We start from the raw sequence: 15,169 nt of genomic DNA, 5'->3' as shown, positions 1-15,169 counted from the left end.
ACCATCCGCCACCTCATCAGGAGCATGCCCAGGCGTTGTAGGGAGGTCAAACAGGCACGTGGAGGCCACCCACACCACTGAGCCCCATTTTGACTTGTTTTAAGGACATTACATCAAAGTTGGATCAGCCTGTAGTGTGGTTTTCCACTTTAATTTTGAGTGTGACTCCAAATCCAGACCTCCATGGGTTGATACATTTGATTTCCATTGATAATTTGTGTGATTCAACTATGTAAAGAAAAAAGTATTTAATAAGAATATTTCATTCATTCAGATCTAGGATGTGTTATTTTAGTGTTCCCTTTATTTTTTTTGAGCAGTAATATATATATATATATAAATATAAATAAGAGAGAGAGAGAGACAGAAGGCAACCTTACCACAAGTGCTGATCCAGGATCAGGTCCCCTCCTGTCCATATTGCCTAACCTTATTAATTATGACCTTAAAGGCAAAACTGATCCTATTTCAGCACTCTGGGACACAGTCAAATCTCTACAAGTACATAAGGCTCAATTTGGGATTTGGCCTAGACCAAGTCCCTCACACTGCACTATACAAATTCACTCACGTGTGCACACCTCTCTGATGGCCCCATCCCACCAATGTAGCAATCTTTGCAAACGGCTGCTTCAATAAGCATTGAGGGGAGGTCGTAACAGGCTTACCTAGACACGGTTCACTACACTATAATAATGTCAAATTCATAACTCAAGTCATACGTAGAAGTATCCGCTGCCGATAGACTGGTCTTTCTGTTAGGCCTATCTCTCTATAGCCTATATCCTATCTTGTCTCTTTTGTCGCTTCCCACAACGATGCTACTGAGGGTTGTGGAGCAACTGTTATGTGCACACCGCGTAGGCTTTTCTCCCATTGTCGGCTTGGGTCTACCGAATATAGCCTAATGAAATTCACGGGAAGCCCTCAGATCAAAGCGTTGAAGATGACCCATTTCATGCAATGATTTTAAAATGTGTTGAATAAATAGGCTTATATCGTTTATTTAATTCATTTCCATGTTACCAATATGTTGCTGTTTTTAGAATAGACTGTTCACCGTCGTCTCATTTTCACTTCAGCGACGCAACATCCTCTGAATTTTCCACAACTCTACTCGATTACGCGCGTAGCCAAGAGGACGGTAGAGATTTGCATTACAGGTGCTCGTGGACCTTTGTGCGTAATTTTGGACCACTTTGCATGTTCAGTGTGTAAGCGAATTAATTTAATACATCAAAGGGGAAAACACCAGAACAGTCCTACAGCAAGAATGGTTCTGCACCTCTAACGTTCGGATGATTGTAATTGGGGCATGCGTTTTATTGTTTATCCATAGCGGACTGTCGGAGTTTCGATAAACCTAGATGCAAAAAACAAAACATAGCAAATAATTGGAAATAACACGAGGCACTGCTTGATTATGAGGGTATCTATAATCTGAAATGCATTTTTATTTGTAATTTTAAGGAAGGAAATATTACAGGCTTGAATAACGCGTCTGTCCTGCATAATTGAAGACAACATTTGTAAGTATGCCTGCGTTATAGCCTAGATCACAACCTATGATTTGATTTTTCACCTGTGTTTATGTTGCATGAATATGTCAATGCAAACTCCACTGGATTAGAACAATTAACATCGATTATTACAATGGTTTATCGAGTCCGGCGAAAATTGTGCTTTAACGTCTATAGCCAATATATTTTTTACTTAGAATTAAGATCTCAGTGCTATGTTTTGGATTAGGCTATAATTATATTCAACACAGACGCTTGAAAGGTGAACAGGAATGCAAAATGTCGGTGTAGAGATCTCGGTCATATTGTATACCTTTGAGGAATATCGTGCACATAATTGTAAATTATGAATAAATAAACTGTAGTAATTAAATCCCAAACCACCCCCACCCCTTCTACGCGATGGGCAGTGTGTGGATCATGATTGTTCAGTATTGCCAAGACATGGTATTACAATATTCATCCCCAGGCCTATGTTTTGCTTTGTGTAGGCTACATCCATGGCATGATTGACTCCAATCATCCTTACCTTGCCTTTGATCAGGGTTTCCCAAACTTGGTCCTGGGGCCTCCCAGGGGTGAACGTTTTGGTTTTTGCCCTAGCACTACACAGCTGATTCAGATCATCTAATTTTAATGATGAGTTGGTTATTTGAATCAGCTGTGTAGAACTAGAGAAACAATTGAACATGAGTTGATTATTTAAAGCAGCTGTGTAGTGCTAGAGAAATTAGATAGTGAGTTGATTATTTAAAGCAGCTGTGTAGTGCTAGAGAAAAATTGGATAGTGAGTTGATTATTTAAAACAGTTGTGTAGTGCTAGAGAAAAAAATTGATAGTGAGTTGATTATTTAAAGCAGCTGTGTAGTGCAAGAGGAGGGGTGTCAAACTCATTCCATGAAGGGCCTTGTGTCTTTTGGTTTTGCCTTGAATTAAGACCTAGACAACCAGGTGAGGGGAGTTCCTTATTCATCAATCAAGTACAGGAGAGGAGCGAAAACCCGCAGACACTCGACCCTCCGTGGAATGAGTTTGACATGTGTGCTAGGGCAAAAACCAAAACGTCCACCCATGAGGCCCCAGGACCGAGTTTGTGAAACCCTGCAGGTGATACATATGCTCACAAGAGAAATTGTGTCACCATACTACCTAGAAATCACTACGCTAAAAGAATTTATGCTCCTGCAGCAGCATGCTTATTATGGGGTAATAACATTGCAAGGGTTGATGGTATCCTATGAATGTATTTAAATGGTAATCTGTTTAATATGGTTATTGTTGCCATTTTCCCCCTTTAGTTAAAAGACATGGTGAGATTATTTTTTTAAATAAACCCAGGACCAATTCTACCATTGTGCATTTTCAATCTGGTTGGTATCACATGTACTTTCCTGTCTCCTGTCTGATTTAGAGTGTATATCCCATGTTCATTCTGCTGGGGTTTTCTGAGACTGCTCCGGCTGTATACTTTTGCAAAGCTCATCAGCATCAACATCTTCAGCCACTTCAAACACATCACGCAACAAGAGGAGGGAGCCTAGCTGCTTTTGGCATTTTAAAAATACGCTGATCAAAGAAGAAGTCAAAACTGCAGTGAAGAAAACACCTTCAGTAAGACAGTGGGTTTCTTGAGTGAACCAGAAGACTCCACCGGACCTGTGCCCTGGAAACAACACCATTTGACTGAGAACTATCAGAGTGACTGCTGACCTCACAGTTGTAATTGTTGTTTTAAAAAAGAAGAAATGTGTGGGCATCTCTGGTGACCTGCTGGGTAGCAGTGGTCTTCTTGTGCTGTAGTAGGAGTGGCTGAACCACGATTACCATAGTGGGACAATGGCACGGCCAGGCTCTGGGGTGCTGGTGTCAGTCAACGGGCTGGGGTACCCCCCTCAGAACCTGGCCCGGGTGGTGGTGTGGGAGTGGCTGAATGAACATGGGCGCTGGCGGCCCTACAATGTGACAACTTGCCACCACATAGAGAACGTACTGAAGGGGGATGCGCGGGGGACTGTGGTCCTTGGACAGGTGGATGCCCAGCTTGCCCCTTACGTCATAGACCTGCAGTCCATGCACCAGTTCAGACAGGACACAGGTAAGAACCATTCAAGAACCACTGTGTAGTTCATCATCATGTGATACATACAGGGGTCACAGACAATGATATAACTATTTCCTATTAGTTATGAATTTCAATGGTTGAATAGATGAACAATGTAAAAGGTGCAGTCCATGCCACAGCATGCGGTACATATTATTTACAGTGCCTTCAGAAAGTATTCACACCCCTTGACTTTTTCCACATTTTGTTGTGTTACAGCCTGAATTTAAAATGGATTACATTTAGGTGTTGTGTTACTGATCTACACACAAAACTCTATGAAGTCAGTGGAATTATGTTTTTAGAAATTTGTACAAATTAATAAAAAATGAAAAGCTGAAAAGTCTTGAGCCAATAACTATTCAACCACTTTGTTATGGCAAGCCTAAATAACTTCAGGAGTAAAAATGTGCTTAACAAGTCAGACAATAATTTGCATGGACTAACTCTAACAAACAAGATTTTTGAATGACTACCCCATCTCTGGACCCCCCCACACACAATTATCTGTAAAGGTCCCTCAGTCGAGCAGTGACTTTCACGCACAGATTAAACGACAAAAGACCAGGGAGGTTTTCCAATGCCTTGCAAAGAAGGACACCTACTGGTAGATGGGTAACATTTTTTTTAAAGAAGACATTGAACATTCCTTTGGTAAAAGGAAATTAATGTATTCCCATGACAGATTTAAAAAGCAATTTGACTGACCATTGTAGATATTTTCAAATACATGCAACTTAAGTTTCATATTAAGACATTTCAATTTGAATCTTTTGGACATCAGAGTAATCTTGAGGGAACCCTATTTGATTCAGAAAAGATATTCATATGGTAGGTAAGATATATATTTATATATAAAACATTGCAGAGAGCCTTTCCAACTGAAACTCTTTGAGAAAAATATAAGCTACTGGAACCAAAACTTTAAAATAACTGATATTGGAGGGAATGTTGGAACATAACTAATGAAATCACAGTTATGTAATTTCATGTACGTTTAATCCAGTATAAACTAATGTATAGAATTTACACAACATTCACAAATTCTACTGCACAACGGAAGTATAAAACTAATAATGACGCAATAATCCATGCCTTCTGGGAATGCTATAAAATCCAGAAGTTAGAAAGTTGGCTGTCAGAAGTAGTACAATGTAAATATAATTTTGATCCGTCTGTCTGCATATTTCAAGACATGGCATATGAGGGTGCAGTGAGATACCCAATGGGTTTGACAAATACTTTTCTTGTCATCTTGAGAAAACCTATATACTTAACTGTAAATCAACCAATCCTCCATCGTTAACACAATGGAAAGGTCAAATGCTTTATTATCTAAATGTTGAAATTATGTGAGCGACGGAGAGAGACAAAATGGTGCAGTTTATGGCCATGTGGCGGAGAGTGATACGGGCGCTGGAGATGGTGGGTCTGGGCATGGGTGATGTTGTGGATGTTTGTGGATGTTTTGCATTGTAATTACTTTTATCATACATAAAATCTTACATATTTTCTAACTTAGTTAATGGAGAGAAAAGAAACTGCTCAGGTGACCAATGGTGATATGAAACCAGTTAAGAGTTAAATTGCTGCGAGGATGGATGAACAACATTGTTGTTCCTCCACAATACTAACCTAAATGACAGAGTGAAAAGAAGGAAGCATGTACAGAATAAAAATATTCCAAAACATGCATCCTGTTTGCAATAAGGCACTAAAGTAATATTGCTAAGAATGTGGCAAAGAACTTAACTTTTTGTCCTGAATACAAAGCATTATGTTTTGGGCAAATATAACACATCACTGAGTACCACTCTTCATATTTTGAAGCATGGTGGTGGATGCATCATGTTATGGGTATGCTTGTCATCAGCAAGGACTAGGAAGTTTTTTAGGAAGAAAAGGAATAGAGCTAAGCACATGCAAAGTCCTAGAGGAAAACCTGGTTCAATCTGCTTTCCAACATACACTGGGAGACAAATCCACCTTTCAGCAGGACAATAACCTAAACACAAGGCCAGATATCCACTGGAGTTACGTACCAAGACGACATTGAATCTTCCTGAGTGGCCTTGTTACAGTTTTGATTTAAATCGTCTTGAAAATCTCTGGCAACACTTAAATGGCTGTCTAGCAATGATCAACAACCAACATGACAGAGCTTGAAGAATAAAAAAATAAAAAAAACGGGCAAATATTGTACAATCCAGGTTTGATTTACCCAGAAAGACTCACAGCTATAATCACTGTCATAGGTGATTCTAACATGTATTGACTCATGGGGTCCCATTAATTAAATATGTCATTGGAGGAGTGGTTGAGTGACCGACTTTTCCCCCTTATATCTTGTTTCTGTGGCTACAGCTAGAGATGCAGGTGTAATTTGGTTAGCTAGCAAGAAATGTGAATCGCTTTCCTAGCTAACTAGCTATACTGAACATGAACAACTGTTATCCAGTCAGCATATCGCTTGTGTTCGTAAATTCACTCTGCCGATCTACTCCGTTTTCAGATCACTCTTGTCTGTGTGCCAGAGAGCGCATAATAACTGAATAATTTACAGACGCGCAACACCCGCTGAATATGACGGATTTTAAATTGTTGCCAGCAGCAGTGTTAGTCACTAATGTTCTAGATAACATGTAAATAGCCGAACCAGCTCTGCTAGGGTGAGTAAAATGGTCAGAGTTAGGTGTTATCTCATTAGTGTCTGGAAGTAGTTAGCAAGCTAGCCAACTTTAGCTAGTTAGCTTGGGTGCTTGACTACCTTTGAGAGGAACGCTCGGATCAACCCATCGATCAAATGGGCGGGCAGGCAAGTTCCCAGTCAATTGTCAAAATGTGGGTTGGGACAAGCATTTTATTCCCCATCGTTTAACAGTGCAATTTTGAAGTTCCCAAATCTAAGAGGACTCCCATGGTATTTACATATTTGCAGAAATCCATTCACGGCGAATGCGTTTGTTCTAGTGATCTAAAGTCGCGCTTTTGTTACTGCCTGTAAACACAAAATCCAGTTTAAAGTGAATGATGGCAGGCCCGTGTGGCAAATAGTTATTTTGCATAAAGGTCTGTTGAGCTCTGATTGGCTATGGCGCACCGGTCTGTGTAGACTCCGGGCCTGGACAAGACATGTTTAGGTTTTATTTGTTGCTGGGTCTATAAATTGTCCAAACACACAGCCATTTTCCAACTCTATATCCCTATAGAATTTTCACAAATGCCTTAATCTACATTATTCCCAAACATTCTAGGAGTTTGTGAAAAAGGGCTCGCTTGTCAGAAAATGTTTTTAAAAAGTGTCATGTTCTTCCTGGGGGTGTATATGAATGGATTTTAATACGATTTCATGTTTCGAAAACGCTGTCAGTTCCACTTCTATTTCCTCCTCTTCTATGCTACAGTTTTAATGTCATGACCTTGCTGAGACAGCGGAGCATTTGTCAAGTGAGCAACTGCTGTAATCGCCACTCTCCATCGCCATAAAAAAAGGACAAATTATATTTTCTGTAAAAAAAAAAAAAAATTGTCAACAATAAATCATTTTCATGTTTGGTTTTGATGTGGTATTTTCATGGTTCATCTTATTGTACTCACAGTGGTGACAAACCTATCAATCATTTATGATGAGCAAAGCGACATTTCACTCCACCTAGTTAGTAGATAGAGATATTCTTAGAAATAGAGGATAGAGATATTCTTAGAAATAGAGGATAGAGATATTCAGTACACCAACCTAAGGTTACAATCCCAGCAAAAATCAACCGTATCGTACTAGGCTTTTCATTCATCCTTTAGGTTGTTTGGCCATTGAGCTTCCAAATGTATTCCACTGAGGTGTTCATCCGCCTACCTCTGCTGCTTCTGTTTATTGGACACGTTTGCGTCTGAGTTATGAGTGTGTTTGCCTAAGATTATCAAAGCGTTCTTATCTGAGTTTTAGATGTATCTGCCGTCGCAGTGTGTTGAGGGAGAGTATGCATGCATGCGGGCGATGTCACAGTGCCGAGAACGAGCTGTTGTCCGGATCTTGGAATCTATTCTACCCATAGAGTACAGGTTGGCTAAGCCGATCTACAGCAGGCTAATGGGTGTTACTGTTTCATCAGGAAGCCACAAAGATGAAGTGAACAAATGTAATCACTGAATTCACATTACGTTTGCTATTTCATTCAGCCACAGAATTGAAACAAATTATATTGTTTCCAAATTTCGCATTGTTTAAAGTTAAGAGATATCATGCACGCAAAGTAATTAGACTGGGTGTATAAGTATGCCTCCAGGATAATATGGTAAAGTTGGCCTCACGTATAGGCCCTTGAAAAAATCAATAAAACCAAGAACATCCAAAATCCATTAGATTAACAGTTTTTAATGAAGCCAGCAATGCAAATAACTCAAGTGAGTGACAGTATACAGGCATGTTGACTAACCAATCGCAGTGAATTGCACTGAACAAAAGTATAAATGCAACATGCAACAATTTCAAAGATTTTACTGAGTTACAGTTCATATAATAAAATCAGTCAATTTAAATACATTCATTAGGCCCTAATCAATGGATTTCACATGACTGGGAATACAGATCTGTTGGTCACAGATCCCTTTAAAAAAAAGGTAGGGGCTTAGATCAGAAAACCAGTCAGTATCTGGTGTGACCACCATTTGCCTCATACAGCTCGACATCTCCTTCGCATAGAGTTTATCAGGCTGTTGATTGTGGAATGTTGTCCCACTCCTCTTCAGTGGCTGTACGAAGTTGCTGGATATTGGCGGGAACTGGAACACACTGTCGTACACGTCGATCCAGAGCATCGCAAACATGCTCAGTGGGTGACGTCTGGTGAGTCTTCAGGCCATGGAAGAACTGGGACATTTTCAGCTTCTAGGAATTGTTCACAGAGCCTTGCAACATGGGGCCGTGCAGTATCATGCTTAAAAATGAGGTGATGGCAGCGGATTAATTGCATGACAATGGGACTCAGGATCTCATCACAGTATCTCTGGGCATTCAAAGTGCCATCGATAAAATGCAATTGTGGTCGTTGTCCGTAGCTGATGCCTGCCCATACAGTAATCCCACCACCACCATGGGGTACTGCAACGTTGACATCAGCAAACCGCTTGCCCACACGACGCCATATACGCTGTCTGCTATCTGACCGGGACAGTTGAAACAGGGATTCATCTGCATGCCATTGGCCATCGAAGGAGCGCATTTACCCACTGAAGTCTGTTGCGATGCCAAACTGCAGTCAGGTCAAGACCCTGGTGAGGACAGTGAGCATGCAGATGAGCTTCCCTGAGACGGTTTCTGATAGCAAAGTTCTTTGGTTGTGCAAACCCACAGTTTCATCAGCTGTCCGGGTTGCTGGTCTCAGACGACCCCGCAGGTGAAGAAGCCACATTTGGAGGTCCTGGGCTGGCGTGGTTACACGTGGTCTGCGGTTGTGAGGCCGGTTGCAAGTATTGCCAAATTCTATAAAACAACGTTGGTAGCGAAATTAACATTCAGTTCTCTGGCAACAGCTCTGGTGAACATTCCTGCAGTCAGCATGCCAATTGCATGCTCCCTCAACTTGAGACGTCAGTGGCATTGTGTTTTTTAGAGTGGCCTTTTATTGTCCCCAACACAAGGTGCACCTGTGTAATGATCATGCTGTTTAATCAGCTTCTTGATATGCCCCACCTGTCATGTGGATAGATTATCTTGGCAAATGAGAAATGCTCACCAACAGGGATTTGAGAGAAAAAAGCTTTTTGTTCATTTTGAACATTTCTGAGATATTTTATTTCAACTCATGAAACATGGGACCAACACTTTACATGTTGCATTTCTATTATTGTTCAGTATAGATGAAGTCTAGTCATGATCAGTTTCATATATTCTATTCAGGTAATCTTAGTAGATTGTCTTGGTAGCGGCATTGACGTTGTTGGTTGGCTAGCAAGCAAAACATGACGTTACACATCGTTCACTTTTGGGAAAACTGGTCCAGCCACTTTAAATCAAGTCAAAGTGTAGTTGTCACGTATGCTGAATACAACAGGTGTAGGTAGACCTTACAGTGAAATGCTTACTTGCAAGCCCTAACCAACAGTGCAATTTTTAAGTAAAACAAAGGTATTAGGTAAACAATAGATACAGTAAGTAAAGAAAAAATAAACATTAAAATGACAGTGAAAATAACAGTAGCGAGGCTATATACAGGTGGTACCGGTACAGAGTCAATGTGCGGGGGCACCGATCTAATTGAGGTAATATGTACATGAATGTATAGTTAAAGGGACTATGCATAGATGATAAACAGAGAGTAGCAGCAGCGTAAAAGAGGGGTTGGCGGGACACACACACACACAATGCAAATGTCTGGGTAGCCATTTCATTACCTGTTCAGGAGTCTTATGGCTTGGGGGTAAAAGCTGTTGAGAAGCCTTTTGGTCACTTAGTAGCTAGCTATCGTTAGTTCAAATAAAGCAAAATTGTATTAAAATGAAAGTGCAATTGTAAAGTATAAAGCATTAATTTCTGAATGAGGTCCTAGAAGGAGGGTTCTCGGTTGAACGTGGACGCGTATCAGACAATCCTTAAGTTGCACTTTGAAACCCACACCCACTGTGACGTATAGCACCGCCCACTGTGACGTATAGCACCGCCCACTGTGACGTATAGCACCGCCCACTGTGACGTATAGCACCGGCCACTGTGACGTATAGCACCGCCCACTGTGACGTATAGCACCGCCCACTGTGACGTATAGCACCGCCCACTGTGACGTATAGCACCGCCCACTATGACGTATAGCACCGCCCACTGTGACGTATAGCACCGCCCACCAGTTGAAATGGTGTGAAAAGACTGTGTCCCATACCAGCTAGTGCAGTCTATTCCTTTTTCATAAAATATCATCTCACTTAGGTTACACGGGATTGGCTAACAATAATGTTTTGCTATGTGGATTGAAATCATATTAGCTGGTGTGAATGTGACAGAGGCAGTAACTTAGCATGGCTGCCTGTCAAACCTGCCTAAAGAAGTGCTGTGGGCGTTTTTTTTTTTTTTTGCTCTTCCTGTCATTGTGCCCTCTTATAGAGTATAACAGAGAGCTGCACGTGTCTAGGACTGGGTGGCTGAGATAGAGAGAGGAGCCAGCCAACCGTTTGTCAGCCATTACCATGGCGCTGGGCCTGACGTTTATCGCTCCTCATTGTGGCATTCTCCGTGTTACCTTCCCCCTCGGCTGGGATAAAACTGTCACAAAAGGTGCAGACGGACGATATCCTGGACACCCTCTCCTCCTCCTAAAAACTGTGATAGGCTCCTCAAGCTATGGCTGTCCTATTGATCTGTCTTCATATAGGGCCCTGGTGGGAGGCAATGCCATATTGATGCACTGCCACCATTTACATGAAACCGTAGCCTCAGCTCTGTTTATGGCTTTCAATACGTTTGTTTACAGTGGATGTTTGCTATGTGAAGGACAGGTGCAAAACCACAATCAATCAGACTGCTGTAGGGCCTCATATTCTTCCTTGGGAAGACCATGGTTTATATGCCAGTGGGGATTCTGTCTACTGCAGCTGTGGATGGAGCTAGAGGCTGGAAACAGCAGTGTTGTGTTATGCTTGTGTGTCCATGGTGTACCAGGTTGAGTGTGAGTGCTCTGTCATTTGGGTGGTGTGTGATCTCTCTCTTCACGCTGTGCGGGATCTGGACAGTCTCCTGTGGCTTTGGGCAAACCCAGACCGCCAATGGGTAGGATCCAGACCATAGACCTACACACACCAAACCCATAGCCCATACTACCCTAATGAGACAGCAGCAGCTCTATTTGAACTCTTCTTCTCCCTGTAATCAGTGAAGCATGGCGGCAGCAGCACACACCACAGCCTGTGCAGCAGGGCCCCTCTCTCTATAAGCCTGCCAGGCACATCTACATGCTACTGCCATTTAAAACACAGGGGTTACACAGATCTCAGTTCCGTGCTGGCTTGTGAAGAGAAGATACCAGTCTGTGATGAAGTGTAAAAAAAATATTTACCAACTTGTGCCTGCATAAGTGCATCCGTACGTGTGTGTGTGTGTGTGTGTGTGTGTGTGTGTGTGTGTGTGTGTGTGTGTGTGTGTGTGTGTGTGTGTGTGTGTGTGTGTGTGTGTGTGTGTGTGTGTGGAAGAATACCTGTCTGGAGGCTGGAAATGGGTTAGTTCATATCCAACGTGGATCGATCCATTTACCTTCCCAGAGGGGTGTTTGAAACCCTAAACACTGCTGTGGACTGATCCCCTTTCACTCCACCAACTCCCATAGTACAACACAGGAGCTTATCAGCCAACGCTAGCATACCCTAACACTCTCCCTGACACTTGCCAGTCTGAAAGGGTTCACACTGCCATGCATAACCTCAGTGCTGCATCTCCACCATTTCTCTATTTCTCCTGATGATGGAAAGCCAATGTAGAGAAGCCAGTAACCCCCTCTATGCATCACACACTGTCACGGAACACTACATTAGTGTTACATATGCAGAACATGACATTAGACACACAAACACTGTTGTTTGTAATTTCATCCCATGAGACATGAATGTGCTATGCTATTATAGCATGGAAATCAACACGCTTGAAACTCCACAGCAGCTTATGACTAATCAACATGTTGAACCTGTGACTACTTCATGTTATGCTATGACTATAAAGACATTATAGAATGTGCATACTGTACCACTGAGTGTATGGAACATTAGGAACACCTGCTCTTTCCATGACATAGACTGACCAGGTGAAAGCAATGATCCCTTATTGATGTCACTTGTTAAATCCACTTCAATCAGTGTAGATGAAGGGGAGGAGACAGGTTAAAGAAGGATTTTTAAGCCTTGAGACAATTGAGACATGGATTGTGTATGTGTGCCGTTCAGAGAGTGACGATTTAAGTGCCTTTGAACGGGGGTATGGTGGTAAGTGCCATGCGCACCGGTTTGAGTGTGTCAAGAACAGCAACACTGGTGGGTTTTTCACGCTCAACATTTTCCGATGTGTATCAAGAATGGTCCACCACCAAAAAAACATCCAGCCAACTTGACATAACTGTGGAAAGCGGTGGAGTCAACATGGGCCAGCATTCCTGTGGAACTCTTTAGTCACATTGTGGAATTCATGCCCCGTAGATTTGAGGTTGTTCTGAGAGCAAAAGGGGGTTTAATTCAATATTAGAGAGCTATTCCTAATGTTTTGTGTCACGGATCCCCCTGGTACTGCTGCTCATTCTCTTTACCAGTTCCGGAGGTTAAAGTCACCGGGCTTCTAGGCTGCACTGAACTGTGTCATTACGCACACCTGGTTCCAATTCCTCACTGATTGTGTGGGTATAAATGTGCCCTTTGTTTCCCCGTTGGGCTGTTGATTATTGTTCACATGTCCGTTGGTCGTGTGAGTACTTATGTGTTGTCGCAGCATGTACTGCATGTTTTGTGCATTGTGTTTTACGTGTCGTTCTACGAGGTTTACCCTTGCTCTTTTGTTTGGGTACATCCCAGTGTTTTGTATACATGTTTGTTTTGGGGGTATTCCTGCGCCTGTCTCCAAATCCTTTATACCAGCGTGACATTTTGTACACTGAGTATATGTACCCTTTTAGATAAATTGTTTATTAACACAATATTCTTCAGAAACACTGTAGCCTTTAGTTAATAACTTTTCTGCTACTGAGTGAGATTTACAGTAGGTTTCATTGTGGGTTGCTGGTCTGACATTCTAGCGTGTAGTCAATCAGAGCGGCTTCATTCCATTGCTATGGCCAGTGTCGTGCATTGTTTCTACTCCCTGTTTGTTTCGGTATTGTAGGCGTGAGAACCTGCTCTCCTCTGACCTGCTTTCTCTGTGCTCACGCTCCTCGTTGACTAATTAAAACCGTGTTGGTGATTACCACACTGCCTGTGGTGGAAAAAGAGAGACAGAAAATGAAAGCCATCACTTTCCATTTTCATGTGTAGATGACAACCGGCAGTAACTGCGGTCTTGGTTCTATTGCTGTCGACAGCATCTTGCTGAGTGTGTGTACTGCAGGTGTGTTGGGGGGGGGGGGGGCAATGTGTGTTTTTTTTAACGTGTGTGTGTGTGTGTGTGTGTGTGTGTGTGTGTGTGGGGGGTCGTTTCAGTGATGTGTGGGCGGGAGTTCTGTGAAGGATTCCTGCTATGTACGTGCTACAGGCCAGGTATGAGTTGGCCGTCAGGCGTCACTATGTGAAATGAAAACGTTACTGGGGTTGGTGTGTGTGATGCCCTCTCTGTCAAGGCAGGCGTGTTGTTGATTGACACAGTGGGGTTATTTTGAGCAGATATTCTATGCACTGGTTAGATAAGACCATGTCAGCGTTAAGATTGTTGAGTGAGAGAGAGAATGTTCCTACCTTCATTTTAACACTGGTGTCATGATTTACAGTCATTACATCCAGAGATGAGTAGATTTAATGAATCACAAGCTACAGTATGCTCCCAAATGAACTCACGAAAGCACTTTTACTCGTATTTGAAAGCAGTTTTAGTTAAGGCACACCCATTATCTTTTAGCATACAAAGCAAAAGGCTATAAGAAGGGTGCTTGGAGGAGCTGAGGACTCATAGGGAGAGCCTGAGAGTAAAGGTGCAAGTGCACAGCTCAGACCTGCCCTCTCTCGCTCTCTGTTTCTCTCTTTATCCCTATTCTCTTTTTTCCTTTTCCACCCTCCCCTGTTCACTCTGACTAGAAGTCAGCTAAAGTTCCTTCAGAACTTTAGTTTGTTCTTTTGACATTGCCTTGTGTAGATCACATCAATGGAAAGTACTGCCAGTTCTAATACAATTTACAGCTGTGGCTCTCAACTGGTTTTGCCTCAGGACCCATATTGAACCACGTTGTCTCGGTCACGATCCAATATTCGCATCGTGAAAAGGCATTGCCAAAATACAATCTGCGTGTGGGTGTGTGTGGGCACTCAACACTGCCCTTTTCCACCTGGACAAAAGGAACACCTATGAGAGAATGCTGTTCATTGACTACAGCTCAGCGTTCAACACCATAGTGCCCTCAAAGCTCATCACTAAGCTAAGGACCCTGGGACTAAACACCTCCCTCTGCAACTGGATCCTGGACTTCCTGACGGGCCGTCCCCCAGGTGGTAAGTGTAGGTAACAACACATCCGCCACGCTGACCCTTAACACGGGGCCCCCTCAGGGATGTGTGCTCAATCCCCTCCTGTACTCTCTCTTCACTCATGACTGCATGACCACAACACCATCAAATTTGCCGATGACACAACAGTGGTAGGCCTGATCACCGACAACGATGAAACAGCCTATATGGAGGAGGTCAGAGAGTTGGCCATGTGTTGCCAGGACAACAACCTCTCCCTCAAGGTGATCAAGACAAAGGAGAAGATTGGACTACAGGAAAAGGAGGACCGAGCACACACCCATTCTCATCGACAGGGCTGTAGTGGAGCAGATTGAGAGCTTCAAGTTCCTTGGTGTCCACATCACCAACAAACTAGAATGGTCCAAACACACTA

At 42.5% G+C, this 15,169-nt stretch overlaps 1 protein-coding gene across 1 annotated transcript in view; it reads left to right on the top strand.

The window, feature by feature from the left end:
* The first annotated feature begins 718 nt into the window (after positions 1-718).
* Positions 719-15,169, top strand: part of LOC139410849 (E3 ubiquitin-protein ligase DTX1-like) — a 55,498-nt gene continuing 41,047 nt past the window's right edge. Inside the window, exons 1-2 of the mRNA XM_071156422.1 lie at positions 719-1,529; positions 2,932-3,615. Coding sequence (XP_071012523.1) covers positions 3,357-3,615 — 259 coding nt within the window. The 5' untranslated portion in view covers positions 719-1,529; positions 2,932-3,356. The remainder of the gene's footprint in view (positions 1,530-2,931; positions 3,616-15,169) is intronic.

This window comes from Oncorhynchus clarkii, chromosome 6 (genome assembly GCF_045791955.1).
Source record: "Oncorhynchus clarkii lewisi isolate Uvic-CL-2024 chromosome 6, UVic_Ocla_1.0, whole genome shotgun sequence".
In the NCBI taxonomy this organism is placed as follows: domain Eukaryota; kingdom Metazoa; phylum Chordata; class Actinopteri; order Salmoniformes; family Salmonidae; genus Oncorhynchus; species Oncorhynchus clarkii.
Note: the sequence above shows the minus strand (reverse complement) of the source record. Positions and strands in the feature narration are given on the sequence as shown.